Genomic DNA, 27,477 nt, shown 5'->3' with positions numbered 1-27,477 from the left:
TATTCTTACAGGGCTACCTTTGCATGATTTTTGCAGCATGCAGTTGGGAGCTCAGGATTCTGCACAACACAGATAGATGAGGCCTGCAGGCACTCAGCTGATCTGGTGTGTTTATATGTGTTTGTTTTTCTCTACAGCTGGTGTCTCTGTAAAATGGCCTTTCCCCTCTCAGGACTTTTTTTTTTCCCCTGCCAAGCTGGTGGCATAAACTATTAATCAAACACTGCATGAAACAACAATGAAAGTAGAGTTATTTTTGTTTTGTTTTGTGTTTGTTTTAAAACACAGGTAGAGTTCCTTTATTGAACAAACTGAAGAGCAAACAGAAGGTGCAAAAGTATTTTCAGTTATGGAATAACGGGGCCTCATTTAGTACATCAGGCAGATGCAGCTCAGAGAAGAGAACCCTTGCTAACCTGACCACTGCAGGCTGAAGTGCTTGGGAACCAAGCCAGTGAGAAGGCTCTCAGTAGGTGCTCCCCCTTTCTCCAGTGGAGGAACTGAAACCACCTTCTGCAGCCAGCACCTATGGTGTTTTCAGTGGCTACAATATGTTCTGTGAGTTCACCTGTGTATGGTAGTTGCTGGAGATGCCATTTGTTACTGGGGGCTGATTTATGGGTCTCATCATAGAGTGACAATTCATGACAGCCAGTGTGGAGTTTTGTGTCTCCTGTTCAAACTGGATGTGATCATAAGTCCACTCTAGTGTCTTGAGCTTTTACTGTTACTTATAATCTTGTTACAGCTCCTTTTCTTCCCTTCCATGCATTGTTTTCAGTGTGCATTCTCTCCTCCTCTTACCAATCACTTATTTTTTATTACATTCTTGGGTTATGTTCTTCTCCTTTACTTTCTCCCTGAAATCTCTAGCCACTATTTCTCTCTTCTAATTTATTGCCTCACTTTGCACACCCCACCCCAGTCAATAATATTTGGATGTCCACGTTTACCCTGAAAAAATAATGGCAGCAATTTGTCTCTGCTGCTTCAGCTTTCCATTTAGGAAAAATTTCATTCATTCATTGTTCCTTTGCTTTCTCCTGCAGGTATCCCTCAAATTCTTGTTCAAAACTGGGTATCTAGCAGTTTCAAGCCCTGTGGTTGCCAGATTTGGTAATGATAATGACAGTTAAGATTGCTTCTGGTTTTTTGCTTTTCTGTTACGGCATTTTAAACAGATTTTCAAACAACTGTTGCTTCTGTAATAACTGAACACTCCCATATATTCTTCGCCAAAGCTTACCTGCTTGCAAACTGGGAATATCTAATAATATCTGGCTTGTTATATACATCGGGGATGTCCAACTTCTGCACTTGGTGATGGAAGCAGATCGGAGGAGAGAGGGAGAGGCTGGAGACAGCGGTATAAGAATGAAGGGGCAGGAAAGGGCAGTTGGATTGTGAACCCGGGGGCTATGAGTCAACCCTTGGCACACAGACCACCAGTTGGACTGCACCAATATACCTAGTACTCTTCAAACATAGATATCTGAGTGCCTCACAAAGGAGATAATTATCATTATCCATATTTTACATTTGGAGAAAATGAGGCTCTGCAGCTCAAATGACGTGTTCAAGGTCACACAGGTGGCCCTCATCAACACAGGAAATAGAGCCCAGGCCACCAGTGTCCTACTCAGATTTCTGACCATTAAGGGACATGTCTCCTAGCTAAATATCAAAGAGGAGTTGTGACTTAATGTCTGAAGTATTTAATGAAAGGTGGTATTAAAGCTGATCTGTGTTGATAGCCAGTTCTAGCTAGGTACCTTTGTAAATATCTTTGAGATAAGGTAAAGAGACTTACCTAAACTCTTACAGTTAGTAGAGGAGTTGGAATAGAAATGGCTGGCTTCCATGTTCCTACCAATAAACAGCTGCTACAACCCTCTTTGCATAGAGCTGGCCCTCTCCTGCCAATTCTATAGCTTTTCTTTTGCTAGCTTCTGCACAAGTACACATAGCAACTGAGCCAAGCCAGTGGGGAATTATATGCCAGCTAATGCAGCACTCACTTTTGGCTTCTCCCAAGCTTTTTGGCTTCATCTGTTTGCCTGGTTACTTTCATCCTTTGTTTTCTTTTTTCCCTGCTGTGCTGAATTCCTGACTCAGTTGTCAAGAGCAGAAAGGTTGCCTACTTTTCCTTGCCCAACAACTGCTTCACCTTTCCTTTTCTGTTCCTAATGTTCACAATTTAGGATTGGAAGTTGAGGATGATACCTGGGTATGTCATAGGATAGACAAAAGCATTTTCCATATACTTTCCACTCACAACAAGAATTACTTCGCACTGTTTTGAATGACAGCAAAATATTTTCTGGATTTTTTTTGTTAGGTGATATAAATTGAGGAAATGGCTAAGCAGAACAGACTTAAAGGGAAGTATAGTAACACTCAAAGTTTATGCATTTCTCCTAAAGCTCTGGAATTTTACATCATCTTACAACTTTAATGATGCCCATTTAGGTTATTAGTTTGGCTTTTCTGTTTAAAAGGGACACCTTACACATTACCAGAGATGAACCATTTTCAGATGTAATATGGAAACCAGGCTGCCAAGTCAGCACAAGGTAAAAAGAATCTGTGATGGGCCAGCTGAATGCTGAACAAACTCTTAATCATAAGCCACCTTCCCAACTGAATGATGTAGGTAGCATTTTTCTTTGTATTCCATTCCCCTTTTGAGAATTGTCTTACTAGATCTATACTTGTAGCCTGCTTTTGTATCTGGAGTGTCAGTCTGGACTTCTAGAGAAAGCATACAACCCCTTGTAAATTGGCAAGTCTAGAACTGAAGTTCTGCAAGTATCTTGGCTCCAGTGCATCTCTTAATTCTCTTTTTCTAACCGTGACCCACTTGGCTTCTTACTGTGTATATAAAATGAATCCCTTGTCTTTTAAAAATAAATAAATGTTGTGGCCCCAGCCCTTACTGGTTACTACTTAGGTCTGCCTTTCAGTGTTTTCTGTACTGCTGCCTTGTTCTCAGCTGTACAGAAACCTAGGAGATTGGTTTGCATGTTTTGCCTGCAGTGGATCTCTGTAGTACTGCAAATTTAAGAGGACTTAGAATTTAAGATGACCCCCTAATAATTAGATTTTATCTGTGGAAAATGTATAAATTAGTTATCATTTTCCATGTATAGAATCTAGATATTGGAGGGTCATGTTAAATTTGTGTCCCCCACCACCACAATGGGGAAAGCAATGGCAAGGGGGCAGCAATTGATGGGATCCTTGGCACTTGCCTTCCCCCTTCCCCTTCCCTCCCCCCTCCTCTCCCACCTTGTACTCCAGTTCAAGGCGAGGGTTTTTTTTCCTACATTAAATGTGGGTGGGGGGAGATCATCCTGGATTTGAACAGATACGGTATCTTACTATACAGGCTCTTCTGCAGCAGGGCAGATTTGATTTAAATCAAATTAATTTAATTCATGATTTAATTTAATTCATGATTTAAATCACTGCTCAGGAAGCCTCAATTTAATTATTGCCTTCTACAAAAAGTGCATTCTTGTTTCATAGTCTCTATTCATTTAACTTCTTGAAACCTTGCACTTTTAAAGAGAGGTAAGGGCTTGACTGTAGTCAAACTTGCAGAGACAAGGAGGCTGATGGGTAGGTTTATCAGGTCTGTTATCGCTTATCCCCATACACTGCTGTTAATAAGGATGTTACCTCTGGAAACAAATCCACAGTTTGAGGGCTGAAACTAAGCATCACAGAGATGCTTAATAGGATCTTCAAGACTGAGCACTGAGTCCCATTGGGTAGCATGGTTTTCTTTATCTTTAGTAATCTATACAGGAGACTCTGGGAACCCCATACGATTGGGCCTCTAATATAGTCCATGGCCTGTTGTAACCTATTTGTAAAACTTCTAAAAAGTTACATGAATATATTGTCTCAAATATTGTGTAATTAGAAGCTATAATCCCTATTCCATAATGATGTCTTTGAGTTTTAACATATCTTAAATTTAATACTGTTTTATATAGGCTTTTTAAAAGCATCTTAACAAAAAAACCCGATTTAAAAAAAAAAAAAAAAAAAAAATCTGATTTAAATACAAAGTTAAAAGTTGTTGATTTTTATCCGCCCTGTTCTGCAGATTCTGTATATGAGGGAGAATGCGTTGCAGAGGTAACTGTAGTAAATCGTAGCTCCCATTTCAGTGTGTCTCACTAGGAACGTGGAGCACCTAAGTACTCCTTCCCCATGTTATTTTGCTAAGCTTCAAGCCTCCCTGCAATTATGAGGAGAGTATCTTCAGTTCCAGATATCGCAGAGAAAACTTCTTAAGTTGCATATTAGATTTGAAGTATAGGAGGGTGGGATTGATGTTCTTTGTCTATAAAGACTTTCTGGCACCCATTTTTGACATCGGCTTTTCACTGTACCTGGCTATAATTGTAAATAAATTGATTAGCTTTATTATCTCTTTGATGAAAGTCCAGTGCTCTTCCCTTGCTAAACTTCCTGTCCTTTGCATTATCAGTTCTCAGAAGGACATGTAGGACATGGGCTTATGATTTTCGCTTCATTTCAATAAAAGGAAATTAAGAAACTGGATTTACCTGGGAGGAAATTGTAGTTAGTGTTGCTCATAAGAATTGCCAGTTTCTAGGCACTGAGGACAGAGAATGAGATGGGATGCTGCTCATTCTGAGTCAGCTGCAGAAGTCTTTAAAAGAGAGAGAGAGGTTTAAGCCTTTGTGGAAGAACAGAACAGCAGGACATTTAGTGATAACATATGTTGCAGCTCAGTTTCTGGTGACTGATCACTGTGTAAGGGAAGATCTTTGGTTTGGCTTGTCATGTCCAAATCCATGTAGAGCACTAGTCCTTTAAGAACCAGACTATTTTAGCATAAAAACAACTAAATCCATTGGGGAAAAAGAACACCTGCTCTGTTTTGTGTTGTAGTTTTCTCTGTCTTCATAGCAAAAGTCTGTCTTTTTCCAGCAGATGTTCATACTTTGCTTTTTAGATTAGTCTAGACTTTTGAGCAAAATAAGATCTCATAGAAATGCACTTCCTCTGTAGTTACTTTCTCTAAATGTTTAATTGTTTGTTCCAACCATTAAGGCACATAGGACTCCTAAATAATTTTTCTACAGATGTTCAAATTAGACGCTAGCTGTTTCTCATTCTGTATCCACACCTAACCTAAGAGATGATTTATATTACTGACTTTATATGTCTTTTTTGATTTGTTATTTTCTTTGGCCCTTATACACAGCACTATTTGAAGGGTGCTTGAAAAATGAAAAATCAGAATAGTAGTAAGGTGCTTTTTTGTCCCTCTTGTCTATGAGTTGAGTAAGAATAACTTGTATTGTTTTGAACATTTTTTTTTGTCCCATCAAGAAACTTAATGCCTTGTTAAAGTTGTCAAACACTAAAATATTTTCCTCTTCTTTTGAGAGATGATGAGTTGCATGAACTGTTAGCCGCAATACTGTACAGTCAGTCCTATGACATCTATCAGGGCTTCTTATGGAAATTTTGCTTGCATGCCAACATAGGGGTGTGGATGGCAGTCCACATGCTACATTTCTTTCTAAGTTGTTCCTCATAATCTTGACCCTACAGGATCAATCATACCTATTGTCTCCAGTCTCAGTGTTGGAGGGAATATTATGATTACCTTTTGGTTTGTGAGAAGGTTGGTAACTAGAAGATTACACGATGTGAAAAATTGAAGAGGTTTGGTAGTGACAGTCTTTGTCAGGTTCCTAGACTAAAGGGAATGTTGAGGGAGCAACTTTTTTTTTTTTTTACAGATAATGAGCAAACATATCTCCAAACTGCTTTTGTTTCGCTTGAGGTTAGAGCAACTAGAAACTCTAACTAACCCTAATCAGCCAATGTAGGACATCAGGTCACCTGTTTTATGAGAGGGACAGAGGAGAGAGAGGGAGGTTGTAGGGGAGGTCTTCAGTTTTGTTATTTGGGTCCAAGTTGTCTCTTCCTTTTATCCTTTTCAGCCTCATGAATAAAAGCAGACCTACATGTCAGAGCAGGTAGATTAAGTAGGAAAAAGATCAAGATGGAAGACTATAATCTTAATTTAATCTTTTTAGTGCAGCACTGGAACCTGGGATGTCCAATAAAAGACATGTTTGCAAAGAGACCAAGAAGCACAGCCATAGTTATGCCCTTTCAGCTATTATCAAAGTATTACAATATTTGTCTTTTCCATTCACAGTTCATCCAAGACCATTTGGAAGATAGAAGAGAGAAAGCAGACCTTGGGCTAGAGGTCCCAAACTGTTCAAGAACATGCCCAGATTCTCTGTTCTAGTTCATGTGCAGAGCACCATTCTTCCTGCAAACGAAAGTGATCAGAACCTGATCATTGAAGGAGTTGCCTGGATAAATATAATTAGGATTATAGTATTGAGCAGGCATCAGTTGAAACAGTTACGTGGCTGCATGCTGGGGTGTTGTGGCAGAGTAGTTGCAGTGTCTTGACAGGTCTAAAGGCTCAAGTTCAAATTCTGCTCTAGAAATGTACTGAAGGATGTCTCCTCCACCTTTCCCCCCACCCACCAATTGACTCAGCTGTTGATGATTTACCTCCATCACGTTGTGGGTTGTCTGTGGAATTGGATGTGCCATAGTCATGTGAGCCAGATGTGCTTTTTGGAGTTGACTGGGATGAATTCATAAATAATGATTTCAGCTTCCAGAAAAGCTTTAGGTACCAAGGGCATTTTCAGGGAGTTGGTCTCCATTAAGTCAGGTATAAAGACCATTAATATGAGTACATTGAGGATGAGGACAATGTGTATATTGTAGTTCTTATAGCAGTTTGAATCTGAACCTAAAATGTCTGTGTGTGAAACTTTTAAATGACAGCTATTTCTTGCATCCTAACAGCAGCAAATGAGTGCAGCATTTCCTTTCTCTGACAGGGGTGTCAAAGATGGGGCCTGTAGGCTGGATCCTGCCTATGGAGGTACTTCATCTGGCCTGCAGGGTTTTTGGAGAAACTGGAGCTTCAGGAGCGTGGGGAGCCAGAGAAAGGTCTGCTGCCAAACTCCAGTATATGGTGCTCCACTGAGGATGCATGTCAATGGTGGAGGGATGAAGAATGGTTGGATTAACCCCAGCAGCTCCCTGATGCTGGTTGTCCCGCCACTAAATTTCCCTGAAGTTTTCTTTATCAATTCCTACTTTTGGAAAAACCTTTGCATCCTATGTTAGCATAGCATTTATCTTCTTCATGTTGTCTGTAATTATTCATCCTTTCTTCTGTTATGTAGTTATGTACTGCTATTGCACTTTTGTAATGGATTTGTGAGCTTCTCTAACAAAAGAATATGAAAACTTCTTTTAGTGTACCCCCCAAGTTTTTGGGTTTTTTTTTTTTACCTTCGAGGTTGTTCACAGCCATCTGTAAGAAGAGAGCCATTATTTTGCATTTTTTTTCTCTTTTTCCCATCTGTGCCAGTGTTTGGTACAGAGGATTTGTTGACAGGTGTTTGCAATGGAATTTGAAGTCACTCTGTGGTAGGAAGTATTTATATTGGTTTCTTGTTATGTTTAATGAACTGTTCAAAGCTCAGGAGAATTAGTTCTTCAAAGCCCTTCTAGAGGGAGCTCAAACTGACTGGTTCTTTTGGGGTGTGATCATTTATCTTCCCTTCACTGACGGTTTTGATTCTGCCTCCAGGGAAAGGTATAATGTAATTAATCTGTAGTTTTTACTAGAAGAAAAGTAATTTTGGGGTAGGCTAAGTTGATAAGAAAATTTGAATTGTGCAAGGGTTTTGCTTTCTCATTTCCCTCAAGTAGCTTTTATTTCTTTTCTCCCTCATGTAATTTATAAATGATATTCTCTGTTCTTTACCCTCATTTAAAATAAGCAAAAGTACTATTTCAGGAAAAGTGGGCATTTAATGCTCTTTGTTTCTTGGTTCTTCTGCCCTTCATAGGGAAACAACTGACAGAGAAGGTAGCATATTTTACCCCACCAATTGCAGCTTTCACATCTATTATGTTAGTTTAATATAACATCACTTAATTTTTTAAATGTAATGAACAAATCTTGAAAATAGATATTAACTATTTATTCTATTCCATTACTTGAATAGTTTCAGAATTATTGGCTTCTAATTTCCTTGTTTTACCCTAAGTTGTCAGCATTATTGAAACCATAGCATCTTTTCTTTTAATTGTATATCCAGAAAAAAACACACATCAGTAGATCATAAGAATCAAATTTTGCTGATAGAGACAGCTAAATTGCATTTTTAATAATTTACAGAACTGACCTAGAAACTACCTTCACTTTCAAAGAAGATATTTTGCTAATAGGAGTAAGAATTTTGTACAAAAGCAGTGTCCAGGCTTCAATAGCCAGGACCCTTTTCTCCTAGACCCTGTCTGGTACAACAAGTAGATTGTCCCTGACTCAGAGTATTTACAGTCTCAGAAGGACAACACTAGATAATAGAAGGGAATGCATTGGAAGCAGCAAAACAAAATTGGTACTCACAAAAAGCAGTATCTTTGTAGCCACTGCAATATTACTGAGATATTTGAATGAGGAAAAATAAGTGGTATTGCCAGTATTTATGGGAAACTAACAAACCTCAAAAATGCAAATGACTCATTTGAACTCTTTAAAAATATACAACAGGGCAAGCATGGTTTACAGATCGGCTTATAGTCAGTATTTTATCACAACTAAGGAATTAGTCTGTGAAGGTCCCCAAGCTTAGTGAAGTTGGTGTTGCAGTTACCTTCTTTTGCTACAGAAACTCAAAGTGGCTCCATTCTTTTGCCCTTCATTTGTCCACTTAATGTGTGAATACCTGACTTGGTGTACATACTTATGATAATAGTGTATGTAAATTAGGCAAGCACTTACATCTTGGCTGTTTTAAAAATTTGGTTCTTAAATTGCTAGAAAATACGGTATTTCTGATAGGAAAGGAAGCATGTAGTAGGGCTTGTGTACATTATATTGATTTGCCATGGTTAATATGCCTCTGTGGTTGGTTCAGTGCAGTTTTAATAGTGCTGGGCTATTGTAGACACCAATAGTGGAACATAGGGTGGAAGGACAGGTCATGTGCACTTAGGGCCACCTGAAGTAGGGGGGAGGTGCACCAGAAGGATGTGGAGCGGACACTTTACCCTCTTTCCTCACTCCATCAGGACTTCCTGGTTGCAGAAAGCAGCCAGCTTTGGCAGTATTTGTCATGGAGCACAAGACATTTTGGGAATCGTAGTTTTGTAGAATGATGGTGGAGTTTGCTGCTTCTGAGGATGGAGTTGACACCCCCCCCCTTTTTTTTTTGCTGCTGAAATCAACATTCTTTTTATCCTCTCAACATGGGCTCTGGTAGCAAAAAAAAAAATAGGGTGAGGGTTTCTGCTGATCGGTGGCAAACTCTACTGCAGCTGTAGAGAACTACAATTCCCAGAATGCCTTGCTCTCCATGACACACTGCCTGGGCCTACTGATTGTTGCTGAACTTGGACATATCCTAATGCTGAAGGTCAACATACAGGGGGGAGGAGGAGTGGAAGGATGAGACAGGATGACCACTTTACATCTGGTATACTGGCAAAGTCTTTATTTGCCACTGTAAGCTTACATTGGTTTGAAGTATGGGTGAGCTGCAGCAAGATAAATAATGGCTTTGCCTGTTGAGTCTAGGTTTGCAGTATACTACTGACTGGCCGCCAAGAGTTGTTGCAGTGAGTTTTGCCCACCTAAGGCTTTTTAATTTTGTATGAGGCAAGGAAAATGGTGCAGCTTTTGTACTTCAACGTTAATATAAATTTGCTAGAAGTAGTAGCCTTTTTGGTTTTGCTTTAAGAAAAACTCCAGTCTGTAGAATCTGCTTCTGCCATGAGGTCAAATAAATACTGGGGACATTTTTCTTCTTCCTGCCTCTATCGCAAATAAGCATTGTTATTTCTGTCTTTTATTCTTGCATTCTGAGTTGGTCACTTTCAGATTCAGTATGGTTTCCTTTGGTCTCTGGTGTCAAACTGGTATTTGAAGTCTTCTCTAAATGAGTTGATTTTCTATAACAAACATAAGGTGAGGACTGGGGATTTTTTTTTCACAAAAGTTCACCTTGGAGACTTCATCAAACAGCTTTTAAACATTAGGTTCATATACAGCTTTACACAAATTGGAACTGGGTGACAAAGCAGGGGAAACTACTAGGCGACGAGCTGGGCAATCTTGAAATGTGCTGTTTCTGAAGGCTGGAGTCATGTTTGTTATAAATTAATCTGTCCTGTCATCTTCATCCAAGAGCTGTTTAAAGCTGGTAACCCGTACATAATTATTTTGTTTCCTAAACGACGTAGCTAGCATATTACAAAAGCATTGTTTTCCAACTTCCCCCATGTCCATTGTTTTAGAAGCTTTAAATTCCATTAAATTAAAGAATTGAATTACTGGTCTTTGACATTGTTTATTTTATTTCAAGATAAACTGGCTTTCTGTACTCAAAAAGGAACAATCAAGTACTAATGTTATGAAAGAACTATTCTTGCTGTTGCAGCTATTACTAAATATAAAAATGGCTATGTTAGACCACTTATCCCTGAGTTCTCTTTTTCTAAAGCTATGCATAATGCAGTAGATCAATAATGCACTTTCTTGGCTATGAGTTCTGGATAGTTCCGCCCCTGCCTTCCATACATCTAATAATTTATCTCCTGTTACTTTCCTCAGGCTTTATGCTGTATCATTTATTCTGCTCTTTAGACAGTGTTTCTCTGGTACTTCTGCTTTACTCACATACTGCCTCATATGTCTGGAATATTCTCTCCAATTCTGCCTGCCACACAGCTTTGCATTTCTCTTTCATCTCCCTTCCCAAAACCCACTTTCATTTTCATTGGTTCCTGTACCAAAAATCATTTTATTAACAGCATTCCTATGCTAATGCTGTTAATAAAATGATCAGTGCTAAAGTAAAAGGAACTAATAGGATGCAGATGTATACTGCTCCAAGTGCGTACATCATTTTTATGTGGTTCTTTTGAATGTGTTCCTCCTTCATTGTCCCTAACCTCCTGTTCCAAATGGCGAGTGTAAGTTTTTTGTCTTGTATTCATTTTAAATTGCAGTCTGTTATTATATGAGGAGATCGTGACTATTGTCTGTGAAATATTGCATAAACTTGTGTAACGCTATGTACAAGCTTCTTAACTACATTACTTTCTGTCAGTCTCTGATCTACAGTTGTGGGAGGAGTTCCTTGATCATGAATTATAGAGACTAAGCTAAAACATTTCTTGTGGATTTCATGGAATGTGAAAATATGCCTGTAGCAAAATGAGGGTAATATAAAAGGTAGTATGCCCCAAAACACCAGAGAAACAAATTTCAGTAATATCACCTTTTAAATGTGTAGAATCTGGGGGCTGGAGTATAAAACTTCAGCAGTATATGAGAGGTTTTAGCAACGTATTGGACCCATCAACTACAGAGTATTTGTATAGTATAGGTAATTGATACTATTACAGCAACAGTGTACTATGTGAGCAGGCATGGATAAGCCACTTACTAGCTCCTGTGGTGGGAGGCATTAACACTTTGGGAATAGTACATTAGACATCACATCAGCTGCATTGTTACTTCCTTCTGTTGTTGCTGCTATTACTAAGCAAATATCCAGAAACCATTAAAAACTTTATAAGGCAGTGAAGACAGTTGATTCCCTGAAGAGTGTACAATTTTGGTTTGGCCTGATGCGTAAGGTACAAAAAGTTGAGGGAAGGGAATATAAAAATTGAAACAAAGTAGGTACTCGGTAAAGGATGTGCTCAACTAATTGTACGTTAATTTGTCATTCATTTGACCAGTTAGGAGAATCTCTGAGCAAGTAATTTAAATTGTAGATATTTTCCATCATCAGGAGTGGTTCTTAACAAGGGTTTCCTAATGAAGTCTGTTCAGCAGCCATGAGTAATCAGTCTAGGTGTGTTCAAGGCCAGCAGCAGTCTGAAGTGTCCCCAGTTTGCTCTAGCATGGGAGAAATTTTGTTTGACAGAAGCATTCTTCTAGAGAAGGGATGATTTTGTTTTTGAATCTTCTCTAAACCCCTGCCCCCAAACAAACATGTTCTTTATATGGCTACAAATAAGGAAAACAAGGAATTTGCAAATGTACTTTGGGATTTTATTTATATGGCTACAAATAAGGAAAACAAGCAATTTGCAAATGTACTTTGGGATTTTAAAAAACAAATTGACCATCATGATTCCTTGTCAGCATTTGTGATGGTATGTGTCAATGATGCTGCAGTTGTGGAAACTGAAATGGTTCAGTTTACTTAGGATAGACCAGGGGTAGGCAATCCCTGGCATGTATGACAGAGCATGGCACACAACTGCATTTTTCTGGCACTTGTGCCTTGGGGAAGGGGCTGGTGATGTACTGCCAAAACAAAGAACAGGCCCCTCATGGCTCCTTGCTGCCCCATTCCTCTCCCCAGCATGCCAGTATCTTACAAGTCAAGGTTGTGGGTGTTTTTGGTACTCTGCCCAAAAACATTGCTGACCCCTCTGATAGTCTATTATTCCTACCTTTCCCTTTTTATTTAATTTTTATTATAATACTTTTTATTATGACTTCTGAGAGGTGACCTGAATTCCTGGTTATTGTCTGATAATGAATGCAACTAATGCTGGAAAATGATGAGAATGCATGAAAAGGGGCCTTCTACATTCTGCAGTTGAATGGGACCAAATTTTGTGGCTAGAGCTCTTGCATTCTTTAGCAGTGCTTAACTTCTTCTTGTAGTTCCATGAAATAATTTCTGTTCCCATCTCTTCCGGACCCAATATACACAGGGATGTGTCTGATAGCTCAATAAATGTATTGAGGTATACAATTAATTTGTTCTAATCAGTTATTATTTTTGAGGATGGTTTTGTTGGTCCACATACTCTGCCCAGTGCTGAATCTCCTTTCTCTGGCCTTTGTGTGTCTGCAAAGGGGGAAATCTTCAGCAGTTCATCTTTTCTGCTCCACTGTCCTTAACTTGCAGGACATACAGCTGCAGCGAAATAATACATTCTGTAGAAAAATGTTGAATTGTCTAGTGTCTTAAAAAAACCAAAAAGTATTTATATGTCAATGCCCTTGTAGAGTTAGTGGGGCCATGAATGAGGTGGCTGAGATCACGTTCACACCTCTGAGTCACTGGTTTAGGGCTATTGCAGACCCAAATGAGCATTGGTCTACCATTGGTCAATGCTTCCAGGTTACTTTTGCATTTAGAAAGGTTAGAAATTTGTTTAGTTTTAAAATTAAAGGGCAAAGCTGAGAGCTGTGGCAAGTGGTAAGAAATTTGCTATTTGGGTCCAGTTAATGAGTGTGAATTGTGTTCTTTGGAATTCTGTTGCCTGGGAGAACTTCCTCAGAGACCATTTGGTAGCAGTTTGGTGGCTGGCTATTATGCTAAAGAAGCAGAGAGCCCATGTGCTGAGACTAGTTGATACGCCTTTTCGAAGAATCAGAATTTTTGTACCCTCTTTCCTACTCAGAAATACACGCACATATTTTTTCCTCTTTGCAAGTAGTTGGTGAATTCTTCAGTATCATGTTATAGCTTATTCTGCTCTTAAATGAAGTATGTGCCTGTCCTGAGGATGTAAGCTTCTTATTCCATTATAAGATTAATCTAATTCCTGTCAGAGATGTAGCAAATCTACATATTGGGTCATCCTATCCATTTCTTTGCTCCTAGAAGGTAGATGCGTTTATAGGTTGTAAGAGCTGCTTGAGGTGCTCTGGCTTTGAAAAACTGGCTCAGTTTAAATCTGGACTTGTCTACTGGGAAAGCTGCTGGGGAACTAAGACGACATGAATTTCGGGTATGGCAGTTATTCACACTAGCAACCCATGTGGTCAAACTTACTCTTCGCTAAAAGTACCTTTTTGAACCTTAGCTTAATTCGTTTCCAAAAGTGGACCAAAGAAGGCACTCAGTGGAGAGGAAGTGTCCACACAGAGACACTTCTGTGGCTGCTGTCAGAAGCCCTGAAAATGAAGCAAGTTGTTCAGTTTAAGGGCTGTTATTAGAAAGGAGAAAATGAGGCAGGGAGCCCCGAAATCGACTGGCTCTTGTCACTGTTGAGGCTTTTAATAGTAGTACTTTGACAGCTGGTTTTCCCTTGTGTCTTGTGCTAGTGGTTAAGTGGAGTTTGGTGATCTTACAGCAGTCTATGAACTAATGCAGTCTATGTGCTTAATTGTTATGCGGATAATGGTGCTTGTTATAATGTAAACAACTTGGAAGTGGCATTGTGTTATGCTTTTAAGTGACTTGATCTCTTATTTGATAACCATATAAGTAGACTAAACTGCAATGCAAATCATGATAGACATTCTTTTGGCAATACACCACATCAGAAATGGAATTACTTAATCAACCCCCACCCCCAACATTTTTAGAAGCCATTGAGCTTTGGAAACGCTTAGTGAGAACCCCACTGATTTTTTTTTTTTTTTTTTTTTTTTTTCACTAATATAATCTTGACAATATCATTGTGATGATCTCTTTTTCTCAGAGGAATGAGTGAGAAATGAGATGACTCGCACTAGTCCAAATTATGGGGAAAAAATGGAAGAACCAGGATTAGGACTTCGGTTTTTCTCAATGTAACAATCCATTCATCATTCTGTGATGATTTATTTATGCCAGAGGAGGTGTAAACCCAGGATTTCCACCAGTTGTCTTTTCTCTTCTGGGAGTCTTGAGGCGTTCTCTTTGTCTTCCCACCTATTTCTCTAACTCCCCAGTGTCAAATGGGGCAGGGCTGCAGTTGCCATGATAACCTTGTTCTAGATGAGACAATATTGGGTATCATACCTGCTTCAGAGGTTCAGCCAGCTTTCCATGCATCTTTCCTTCTACTGGAATGTAGTAGCATCTTTCAACCATAGCCTGTATCCTGACCCAGTCCCTGTTCCTGATGGCTAGATGAACAACATAGAGAAAGCACTCTTAGCAGGTGCAGCATATTCTTATACAGAACAGAAAATCTGTTAGAAGGATCTTCCCTTCAGAATTAAAAAGGTTTTCAATATGGATTGCTCAAAAAATCCACTAGTGGCCACAGTGTTGATTTTTATTTTTTTTTATTTATTTATTTTTTAATAGTGCTAACTCCTTATTTATGTGCCAGACACCCCCATGATATCTTACTATTATTTCTCTCAGGTTCATGGATCAACCTTTCATATGCTTGTCAAAAGGTGCTTTCTGCTCCCGTACCTTCCAAACAGTGTTTCTGTTTGCCACAATATTGGTATGGAGAGTTAGTGATATTCAAGTCTTAAATGGCTGAACTACTGTATATGTCACTTGACTGGCAAAAAGTTAAAGACAGTGATGAAACAATCTAGCCTGAAATGGTCCCAGAATTCCATCTGAATTGGTCCAATTACTTTTTACCAATCTTTTTCCAAAACTACTACTGATCAATAACATGCAGGTCTATATTTTACCCTCTGTGTACTCTGGATGTACCAGAGCTCTGTTTTACTTCCTTAATAGGATTTTTCTTATCTTTGGGGACATAGCTATTGAAAGCATCAGAAAGTCAGACTTGCTCATCCCAGAAACTGTTGAAACAGACCATAGAGTTCACATGGTGTCGGATGTCTGACAGTCCTGTACTTCTGGCCCTGAATGCATGTTCCATCAGGGTCCAGACCTTATTGTTGGCTTCCTTCAGAAATGTTCTGCAGCAGTATAGTATAAATGGTGACTTTTTATGTACTTGACATGGCATCTCAGTCAGTCGTGGGATTTGGAAAGGCAATGCTGCAAACTCTTTGGTACAGCTGCAATTTCTGCTGTTTGGTGGAATCCACACTGATGTATATTCAAAAGAAGAGAAAATTGTTGTTTACTGTCTAGTAAATATGGGCTCAGGGTGTTGTAGTTAATACTTTGTGTTGAACTGCCAGCCTGATAGATTTGGAGTTGCCCTTTTTGTCTTTGTACAGGACCTCACCAAGAAGAAACATGACACTTCCCTGACTCTAATGGACATTGCTATCTAAAATTGATTCAGTTTTCATGCATATGTGGTACATGTGCACCTATCATGCAGTCTCCACTAACCACAAGTTCTCTATAACAACAACAAAAAAGGTGATAGAGGGTGGGGGAAACTATTCTTTTTATTGTTCAGTTGTGTAAAGGATACCCAGAGACGTGCATAAAAAGGAAGACATGAGAGATCTTCAGTGATGACTATTCATCCATCTTTGACTTCAAAGCATTCTGTTCATATTTGGAAACTTATTAAGGCACTTTAGAATAGGTGCTGTGCCATCTCTACCTTGTGTGGTGATGTAGCATTAGTGAATAGTGATACAGGACAGCCCCACTTTATATTTATCACATAGTCAAGGAGAACCTAGGACCAAAAAGAGGAAAAATGCTCAGAAGTATCAGAAAAGAGTCTCTGCTTAGGTGATGTTCTGCAGGCAGTTGACCATACTGGCTTATTTGGGAAAGGATGGTCAAAGTAACATTTAAATTTGCAAAAGGAAGTTTAGCTCAAATCTAAATTATCTTAGTTTTTTCCCTTGCCTGCTTTCCAGAATTGTGCCTGGCCACTTCAGACAAGTAGGTACCTGCTGTTAGAGAGAAAAATGAGAAGAAAGTGTTTCTTCTTTGTATAGAGATTTGCTAACTCAGTCAGAACATGTGGCTGCACTCGGAATAAGCTACAAGCAATGTAAAAATTCTGTGGAGAGTCTTATATGGGACAAAATAAAGGACTTCTTTTCTTTGGTGAACAAGAATTTTACCAAATAATATACTAGTATAGTTAAGGCTGTACAAACCTTCTCTGTTCCACTCAGTGTGGATGTAGTAATTGGTGATAAAAAGTTGCTTGATACTGGCATAGCTCTTCTCAGAAACACAAATGGGAGTAAGCAAAACTTGCATGGCCACAGTCAGGAAGAGGTTGGGAGGGCACAGGAGGGAGTTGTACCAGGGCAACTGTGTAGTTATTCCTAACTGAAATAGTTCTCTACTGGTATAAACTTAAGTGTAGATCATCCCCAAGTTCTCTAGAATGTACTACATTGATGGAAGTTAGGCTTCTGTTAGTGCTCTTACAAATCCCTTTACGTATCTATCCTATTATCTAGGCATGTCATTGCCTACAATTACTTGGCCAAAGAGTTGCAGATAGCTTGTGGAAGAGCTGGGAATTACAGGCAACCCCCGGTTAATGCTGTTTTGCTTAGCACTATTTCACTATAATACTCATTTTAAATTGATACTTGATTCTATTTCGTGTTCAGTGAGTTTCGTTATCACATTCACAGTCGCCATTAAAAACACTTGTGGTCGCCATCGTGGGTTGTCAGATACTTTCAGTTTCACTTAATGCTTGTTTCTAGTTAAGAGCACTAAGCAAGGGTTGCCTTTAAACCCAAAGTTCTCAAGTGCCCTTGCCACTAGCCTCGCTCTGCTCTGTCACTGAAATGAGAAGGTTTCCAGGGGGTGCAATTTAAGACTGTTAAATAAATAATTATCACCATTTCTGACTCTTTTCTGGAAGACAGATAAAAGTACGGTTGGGCAAGGGCCAGCATCTCTTTAAGGGCCTTGGATTTAATTTTCTTTCAAATTTGGCACTCTTGCATGCTGTTTGTCAGCAAGTACCTTGTTTACAAGGTTAAATTTTTTATCTGATTTTCTCTCATGATAATACAGATTTCCCTCTCTTTATGTAGGTTCTGTATGTGCAAATTTGCTCTTATGCAATGACCTTTTTTATACCAAAAATTCGTTATATGCAAGGTAAATTCACTCTTATGTGATTGGTGTGGTGGAAGCCCACAGTCAGCTGCTTTGTGCAGTGCATTGTGGGAGTGATGCATGCCAAAATATAGTTTCCTGTGTTGATCTGTGCTCCTTGCTTATCATCTGCGATGTGTTTCTGTAGTTGCCATCCCCATTATGGTAACGTTCACCACCACCCACTGCTTGTGTGTACTGTCTGCTGTTGGTGAGTTACAAAATTGTCCTGTGAAAGTAGTAGAAATGGATCTGGGGGTCAGTACAGTCGCGGTCTTGAAACATACCCTATTTGTTACATTTTAAAGTGGGTTTCCTTTATGCGAATTCAAGTTATGTGCTGTTTTCCAGGAATGCATATACAGCATAAAGTGAGGGAAACCTGTAAACAAAAAAACATTATGTGGAATTCATCTTGGTGATGCACAGTAAAAAAGCACTAAGAGCCCAGCAGTGTTTTGAGTAATGTGCGTTGAAAGAGTTTGGGATCCCTCTCTGTTGAAGTAGTCTGTGGAACCCTTGATTGTGAAGATACCAGATATGAAGATACTGGAAATGGAGGAAGAACAAAGTGTTTTGCTCTGGATAAATAATATATGACTTGATTTTCATAGTTCCTTTTCTCTATCCCTGGAATTGAAAATGAAAGCAAGTTAACAGGTTAAGTTTCAGCAACTTGGTGAATGTTTAAGATGCAGTTCTCCTTCCTTCTCTCTCTACCTTAAATATACATCTAAATATATCTTTTTAAGCTATAGGCTGAGAGATTTTGAAGTGGTAGAGTAAAAACATTTAATAGGATTATTAATAACCTGGGGGTGGGAGAGTGTTCATTTTTTCCCATCCTGCACGAAGTGTAGTTTACAAGAGTGGAGCTGGTACTTTTCAGTGTACGCATCTGCACATGCACTTAATGTGACTGAATATACTCCGGCTCAAATAATCCAAACACTGCTGTCTACATGTGTGTTTAAGTGCGGTAATTTACTGTGATGTGGGATACCACTTGTTTGTATCTGATGGGACTATCTGGTAGCATAATAAATTAGTCTACTGCTCCCCAGTTTTTGTGCATGTGTAGATAGCAATGCTTTACTGTAGCAAATTAATCTTCTGCTCGGTAAAGTGTCTCATGTAGATGCACCCATTCTGCACTGAAACTGTACTGCCCCTTTCATAAAGCCTGAATAGTTACAGGGCTGATATATCATGTTGTTATATGTTTTCAGTTGCTGCTTGTATATTTAGGAGCTCTCAGGAGTTCTTCAACAGTACCTGCTGCCTCCATTTTTCTTTAATCACTGGTAAAATATGCGGGCTAACAGTTAGCATTATGTATAATGAATTATATTCTTAACTTTACCTGCTTCTTACTTAATCCCAACTCATCGTTCTGCCAAATCAAGTCTTTCATTTTTTTTCATATTATATTTCAGCTTTTTTACCTTACGTTGTTTCAGTGCTAATTCTAAAACTATTTTTAAATAGTTGGTGTTTAATAGTGATATTTTGTACATGTGAAAACTGGATCATATTTATGAAGCCATTCATGGAAAACAGGGATTTAAAATATTTGTCATCCTTGAACAGAGACTGTTGCTACTGTCTCATTTAAAATATATGTGACTTATTTTTCAAGACTTTTGGGTTACTAACGTTTTGTAAATCATATTGAGATTCTCAAATGGTAGTGGTAGCTTGAAGATTGTTTCTGGCTGTCACCCCTTATAGGTTGGAGCTGGTGTGTAAGGACTGGGGGCTGAGGTGGGAATTAATGCACAAAAACTTACCCATCTGTTAGGCAGTTCTTCATTTGTACAGAAAGCCAGTTGCCTTTCATATACTGATTTTTGTTTTAAAAATCTGGTTGAAAACATTAGAACCTAATGAAGAAAAAGATGCTACATATCTGGTTAAGGCTTTAATTGTTCAGAGGCTGGTTTTACAACCTAGTGTGTTGTGCACTTTTAAGTTTTAATTCATTAGGTGGATTTGATTTCTTAACTAGTTGTTCCTGCCGCTGTGTAAGTATTGAGGGCTTGCACTTGTGCTTTTTATTCCAGGGGTATGTCCCCAGTGACCACTGAATGGACAGTGCTGAACAAAGAAAGGGTTAACAGGATATATGCACATGGAGAATACAGATTTTACATTTTTAAGGTAAATATATAGGCAATCTTTAGTTCCTTTACAAAATACACAAAGCTTCCATCTAATCCAAGCCAGTGAAGTTGTAATGTATTTCTTCTAGGTTTCCTAGTGTTATTGTATGGCACAGACCCATTCCCCTAAAAAAAAAAAAAAAAAAAAAAAAAAAAAAAAAAAAAAAATGTAGAGAGTAAACTGAGGAAGCGTTATTTTCATGTGATTACACTGATGGATTTCTCCATGTGTATATTGCAAGATTTTATTTTGTTCACTGTTTGACTGGACATTTCAGAGATTTCATGCAGACTAGTTTGGGCTCTACTATGTTCTGCTGAAGGTGCTAATATGACATGTTCTTCTTAATGCCCTGCATTCGTATCTTTTCCTTTGTAAAATGTCTTGTTTACTTATGATAACTGGAAAATGGATTGTGCTGAATAAAACTAGCCTCCACTGACTGTTCCACCAAAAGATTTTCTTCTACAGGCTTGCTTGGCAGATTTTGACTTTTCTTGGGGTTGCTATGTGAACATGCAAGTTAGTGTCCTAATGGAAGGAGGAGTATGTTTATATTATTATATCTTTTAGTATATTTGAATTTATTGGAGTAGTATTTTTCCAAAGTATACATTGTAAACATTTTGGGAGATAATTTCCAATGTGTATACTGGAGCTAGGAGCGTCACTGTTTGGTTTAGTGATAATGGAAGAAATTTCCTAATTACATTGTGGCTGTGCCAGTTGGCTCTAATCAGAGTTTTGTTGTCCTCAGCAGTGAACAAACGAGTAAATGGTCCCTATCTCAATTCAGGATGATGATGTGATATAAGATAAGGTAGTATGGAAAAGACATCTTTTATGCAAGTTAAGCCTGTGGCTGTTGAGATAAATTAACTTAAGCTAATTTTAATTGATATTTCCATAGTTTTGATTAATAATATTCTTTTCTTATTCAAACACAAGTCAAAATTAGGATGCTCTCTTTAGAGATTATTAAAAATAACACTGGGCATGTCCCAAAAGTTCTTTCAATCCTACTCAGACAGGGCCAAATATTAAAAAAACTGAATTTAACTAGCGAGTCTGAATAGAGAAATAAGAACACAGATGTAGAAAGGATGGTGTGATGTTAAGAAAATGCTGACAGTAAGTGGAAGTCTCTTTCTGCCGTAAGGTAAAACACAAGTTAAGGCAGTAGGCAAAGGATGAGAGACAGGGAGTAGTAAGAACAGAAGATTGAAAGGAGCATAGTAAATAACAGGAGAGATGTAGGCTGAGCTGGGATTGTTGTCATGAAGGATTTGAAATGATAGCTACTCTTTCCCAGTGTATGAAATCTCTTGGGGAATAATCCTTTCTAAATGCAGATAGAATATCATCCGTATGCTGATAATGCACAACTGTATATCTTTTGCCATGTGGACCCTGTGTTTTTTAAGCATTGGCATACCTCAGCTAAATGTTCAGGACTGAATGAATGGGATTTTACGTGTTCTTAGTCTTTGAAAAAAATAATTTCTACCAAAAAGCTCCCTATTCTAGAAGGGTTGTTCTTGTGTGTTCTGGCTTTGTCTTGTTGAGAAATTGTGCTGGCATGGTGTAAATCAGATTGTCTTGACATCACTGTTGATGGGAAGACTGTCAGAAGAGAAGAAAGAGTCTTCAGGTACATCCAATGAAAGTCACGTAACTTGCTCCTGTTACGATTGTGCAGAAGAATCACAGGCTGTCTATAGTAAGAGGTGTCCTACTTCCTTGAAGGATAGTTTCATCCTTGTTGCCTATTTGGGGTAAAGCAGTGTGATTTGCTGTTTTAAAGTAGTGTGTTTCTGTTTTGCCCATACTGATATCTTTTCTCAATTCAAGACAAGTTTCCTCCCCCCATCCCCCAATTCATTAGTGGGGAAATGAAGCCTCATCTTAGAATTGAGTTACCTGTAGGTAGTGCTGAGTCCTGGGCTCTTCTCTGGCTCTAGCCTGATTCACTTGCTGTTCTCTCGTTCCCTGCTGAGCCAGAGAACAGCAGAGGAATCAGCCCAGAGCCAGAGAGCAGCCCAAGACCCAGTGTGCAGCTAGAGAGCTGTAAGGGAATTGGTGCTCAGTCTTGCTGCTCTGTGGTTCTCAGCTGATTTCCTGTGCCACTCTCTGGCTCTCTGTTGGATCTTGCACTGCTCCTTGGCTTCCTGCTGATCTAGACATCCTCAAGGAACCTAGCACAGATGCACCCAAGACCACAGGTGGTGAGGAGTAGGTGGTGTGGGGAGGGCAAGTGGCTGGGGACAGGTGGGAAGGGTGCAGTATGAGTGGTGGCGGGACAGGCATGGGGTGGGAAGCAAATGGCATGGGAGCAAGGGTCCAGGTTCAGGCTGCATATCCTCACTGCCTATCCCCCCTTACCACAGTTTCCTCTGCCACAGCAATGGGAGCATAAATTTAAGATGAGCCTCCAATAATTAGAATATATGAAAATTATAAAATTATATTTTTCCATAGAATCTAGGGCATCTTAAATTCAAATTTTCCTTGGATTCGGGTAAATAAGGCAAGTACATGTCATCAGCTGCAGAGAGGGAATTTCCACCATTGCATCTGAAGTCAGTGGGAGACCATGATCTGACTTTGACATACTCTACAGGTACAACTTAGCCCTCCCTTTAATTTGGCTCCCTGCATTCCTTGCACTATATTTTTTTTTTTAAAGAGGAACGAGAAAAAAATGAAACATGATTATCCAAAAAGGAAAAAAAAATTGAGAGATTTGGAGCTTCCATCTTTGTGACAAGTGAAGAATACCTGAAAACTTGTGTTGTTGTTTTGGTTTATTCTGTTTTTCTGAAAAACTCTGAACAACCATAGGTTTGTGACACTTGTATCAGGCTAGGTTCATGGAGACAGCTGACCACACTTTGACTACTCTAGAAACATAAGACTATACTAGAGTCAGTGCACAGTAGACATCCACTGATGCAAATTGGAGGCCTGTAGAAAGATCAGGAATGGAATATGTAGTCACTACAATTCCTGGTTATTTAGATTTTAAAGTCATATGTAGCATAAACCTGTGGAGAGCAATGCTCCATTTTTTCCTTTTCTTTTTCAACTTTGTTACTGTTGTTTCCCTCCTCCTTATGCCTGCCCACTGCACCACTTTCTTTCTGAGAGGGATTCAGTATTTAAGGGAGACACCTTTATGTTTTACGTAAGGGCGGATTTGGATATCCAGACTTGTGCTTAATATACCACCCTTCTCTGTGAGTAGTTCAGTGGGATTACTTGTAGAAAGGGGTACCAGTCAACCTACAGAGGTTTCCCTCACTTTATGCTGTACATGCATTCCTGGAAAATGATGCATAACTCAAATTTGCATAAAGGGAACTCACTTTACAATGTAACAAATAGGGATACGTTCCAAGCCCTTGACTATACTGACCCCCAGAGCCATTTCTACCACTTTTACAAGATAATTTTGGTACTCACAGCAGGCAGCACACATAATCGCAGGCTAGTGGTGAATGTTACCATTATGGGGATGGCAACTACAGAAACGCATGTAGCAAACAACGAGGGGGGAGCACAGATCCACACAGGAGACTATATTTTGGTACCCATCACTCCCACAATGCACCGTACAAAGCAGCTGACTTTGGGCTTCCACCACAGCAATAGCATGAGTGAAGTTACCTTGCATGTAATGAATTTTTGGTATAAAAAGGGCCATCGCATGAGAGCGAATTTGCACATACAGAACCCGCATAAAGTGAGGGAAACCTGTACCAAGTTAGCGCCTGGCTACACAGAAATAAAGGAAATTTGAAATAACCAACTGAAACAGGCATGCTCATCCACAGGCCAGATCCGGTCCCCATTGCTGTCTGTGGGGCTCCCCATGAATCCTGTAGGGAAAGGCAGTGGCTGTGCATGCTAGATCTGGAATACAGAGCAGACCAAGGCCCAGTCCTAGCACATGTGCCCCCCCTTCTCCCTCTCTCCCCTGGAGAGGAGCCTGATCCCTGCCAGGCAGGAGTGGCACACCGCCTGCCTCCCCCCCAACCTCATCCTGGCCAGGCCCCATACACTGGGATCGGTCCTGGGGACCCATGCCATTCTTGTCTTGCTGTGACTCAACTCTGGTTGGGTGGAGCCAGCACAGAGTCCCAGGGCCTGATCCAGCCCTCAGAGCAGCCCTATGTCAGTCAGCTGGCCTGTGGGGCCAAAGCTATAAGCACTACATAACTAAAAGGTACAAAGTTAATATGTGTTAAACCTTCCCTACTCCATGTGGATATTCTTATTCAGGAATGAAGTGGTTTCAGTTGGCTGTGGCATAGAGCTACAAAACACTAAAGCTACCATACTCCTGAATCTTCTACTTGGGGGCTGAACACTTTTTAGTTGATGGAGCTTTAAATTTCCTGAGCATCCAAGTGTAGATGCCTTTCAGTATATACCCAGAGGCTGAAAAGTATCAAAATAGGACCCTGCATGAATGTTGAGTCTGACCATACTTTCTTACAATGTGCCCTCACTGCAACATTACCCTGGGTGTTGTCCCATCCTCCTTTCTATCCACACAGGAAAACCTCCAGTCCAGGTTTGATAGTGCTTCAAATCTAAGGTAAGGGACAGCTGAGATGTGTAGGCTTGAGCTCTGGTTTCACTTGAGTCCCAATTTATTATCTGTTTGTTTTGCAGGCTAAATAAGCTTGGATCATATTCTCCTCCTCCCCTCCCAGCTCAACAGGAGCAACTTGTCTACCTGCTCCGTATTTCTGTATTGCTACTTAATTCTGTGCTTTCCTTTTCCATTTTTGGTCACAGCATCTGAACAGAGGTTTTTTCCATGCATCAGCTCAATTACATATCAGATTCTCCTTGCTTGTTGACCCATAGTCTCCCAGTTTTCTTTATTTAGGAAGGCACTGTTCTCTTTTTGTCTTGATCATTAATTTGAGTTATGAAAAATGGTTATGTAGAAAGAGCAGGATTCGGCAACATTTTGCTACAGTGGACCACTTTAGCAGAGCTTAGCTCCCCTCACAAGTCATTTCCAACCTGGCCCATGCCCCCAGATCCAAAGGCACGCAACTACAATCACTGTTCCCTCCCTGTATTGCTGCCAATGCTTCTTTTTCCCTCTGGATTTGTGAAGCCCCTCACCACAGAAATATTGCCAGAGCCCCATGGTTCCGTGGCCTGGGTCCAGTTTTTGTGGGCTATAGGTTGTAGAATAAAATAGAGGATATTAAGTTACTCCACTGCAGAAGCTAGATTTTTGGGTCTGGCCAAAGATCTCACTGAATGTCTTCAGTTACTTCAGAGATGACTGAAGGCCATCTTTATGCAGCCATGATCTCCAGGGTGGCTGGGTTCAGTTCTGTCTCCATTACAGGCTATGTTTTAACTTTCTCCAAGAAATTGTCCCCCTGTGTTGCCAGTTGTCTTTCTGATAAAGTTGTGATACAAAAGCAAGGACAACCCATAATTTGGGAAAAGTACCTATAAACAACATTTTAGGCTTAGTGGACAGAAAAAACAGAGACAAAGAAATCAGTTGAGTGCCCTACAAATCACTTTGTGGTTTGCAGACGAAATATCTTAATGAGAGTTCTTACAAATGCTGTTTGCTTTTGCCTTCGGAGCAGTCTGCATTAATAATGAGCATTCAACTTGGACATTATTTACATAAAGTATTGTTCTCCTGTTGCTGCCACAGGCAGCAACCTCATGCCAGACGGAAGAAGAGCAGCCTGGGTGTGAGCAGCACAACTTAATGCACTGCTAGGAAGTGTGAGATGTCCCATCAGAAATCACACCATTAGTTGCATGGGTGTGGTACAGGTAGGGCTTGGCAGTTGGGATGCTAGCAAGTTGGTTTAGGTAGCTTGTTTTGAGGATGTCTTGGGCTCACACTGCAGTGAGTATTACATTCAGTCTTTAAATCAAGACTTAAAATGAAGATGAATTTACTGCTTCCCTAGGTGAACTGCTCCAGTGAATAATTATACTCACAGTTAAGAATGTCTAGTTGGCATTTTTTTAACATTAGCTTCTGGCAACTGGTTCTTGCTCTGTTTTTGTCTGTTAGATTGAAGGCCCAGAGAGTAGGTGTTTCTCAGTGGTAACCAAGTTGCTGCATTTATTCTTTTTAGTGGGGAGCAAGGAATGGGGAGGAGAGCAGGAAAGGTGGCAGGGGAAAGCAAGTGGTGGGAAGCAGCCAAAGGCATTGGGGGGAGGCTGAGGGCTGCAGAGGGCAAGGGGCAGGCACAGGCAGGGAGGGGGGCAGGTAGTAGAGGGGCAACATGGCAGGGTATTACAGGCACAGGCAAGGGGTAAACGACAGTGGTCTGTCTGGTCCCTCAACCCCTTCTGCTGCTTTCCCCACTATAGCAACGGGGGGACAAATTTAAGATGATCCTCCACTAATTGGATATTATACATGGAAAATTATAACAGATATATAATTATCCATGTGTAGATTCTGATTATTAAGGGAGTAGTCTTAAATTTGGAATAAACTTGGATTCGGGTAAATATGATAGTATGAGGATTTTGAATTTGTGGAGAGGAGAAACAGAGTATAGATCCTCAGATATGTCTAACATTGTCAGAGTAGATGGAGAGCAATGTGACTTTACGAGTAATGTTTTGGATCAGCTGACCCTTCATGGAAGAGAGAAATAACGCAAAAAGAACAGAGTTACCTTCTGGGCAAAATGAAACCCTGCCAATAGTTGGCTTTGTGAGGCAGTATATATGTAGAAGTAGATAGGAATGAGCAAAGATACTTATCTATGGGCAAGAGGCAAAAAGAATAATAAAGGAAAGATAAAAATGAGGAGAGAAGAATAAACCCACATTTAAAGATATAATTATAACTAATATTATTATTAACTATAATATAATTATAGTTTTAAGTCTGCTAGCAGCCATTTACACCACAATTATGTTATTAGAGTGCATTATAAATTCTAAGTTAATATGACTATACAAATGTCCATTTTAGAGTCCTGTGGCAGGCCAACGCATCTTTTAGAATGTATGTTGAAAGTCAGCTATTGGACTCCTTAGGCTAATATACAGTGGATCTGGTTAGTCTCTGGGGTAATGTGTCCCTATGCTCTTATTAGTTGGCGCACTGAAATTTTGCCCGAGTCCCATTGACTTGACTTGCACACACACAGCATTTTGGCTTAATCATCACTCATTAAAGCATAAGTAGTCATTTCCAAATATACATGCATACTTAATCCTAATGGAACTTGCATCTGATAATTGTTTGGCTTGAAATGCTCTGACCCTATGCTCTCCATGGCACCTATCCAGTCAGCTGATGCTTGTGGAGCATTAAATTTTTTTTCAAGTTTTTTTAACTCAAAAAGACCCAGATCAGCTGTACTGTAAAATTGCCTTCTATTTTGTGGTGAGTGTAAAGCAGCAGTCCTTGATTATTTTACTCCCCCTAACCATATAATTCCTATGTAGTAAACACTCTGAATTTTTCTTGTAA

General features: G+C 39.6%; 1 protein-coding gene across 5 annotated transcripts in view; it reads left to right on the top strand.

Moving 5' to 3' along the window:
* The window catches only part of FBXW7 (F-box and WD repeat domain containing 7), a 253,244-nt gene that overhangs the window by 85,815 nt on the left and 139,952 nt on the right, over window positions 1-27,477 (top strand). Inside the window, exon 1 of one of the 5 annotated variants that reach the window (XM_090036394.1) lies at window positions 537-558. The exons of 3 other annotated variants lie outside the window; for them this stretch is intronic. Coding sequence is in view for 1 of the 2 variants with exons in the window: in XM_090036392.1 (XP_089892518.1) it covers window positions 19,890-19,982 (93 nt within the window). In the remaining variant the exon portion in view is untranslated. Of the gene's footprint in view, window positions 1-536; window positions 559-19,885; window positions 19,983-27,477 lie in introns of those variants that run through there. One more of the 5 variants, XM_090036392.1, reaches the window with a different exon arrangement.

Source organism: Crocodylus siamensis, chromosome 2 (genome assembly GCF_052110815.1).
Source record: "Crocodylus siamensis isolate JL-2025a chromosome 2, ASM5211081v1, whole genome shotgun sequence".
Lineage (NCBI taxonomy): Eukaryota > Metazoa > Chordata > Crocodylia > Crocodylidae > Crocodylus > Crocodylus siamensis.
Note: the sequence above shows the minus strand (reverse complement) of the source record. Positions and strands in the feature narration are given on the sequence as shown.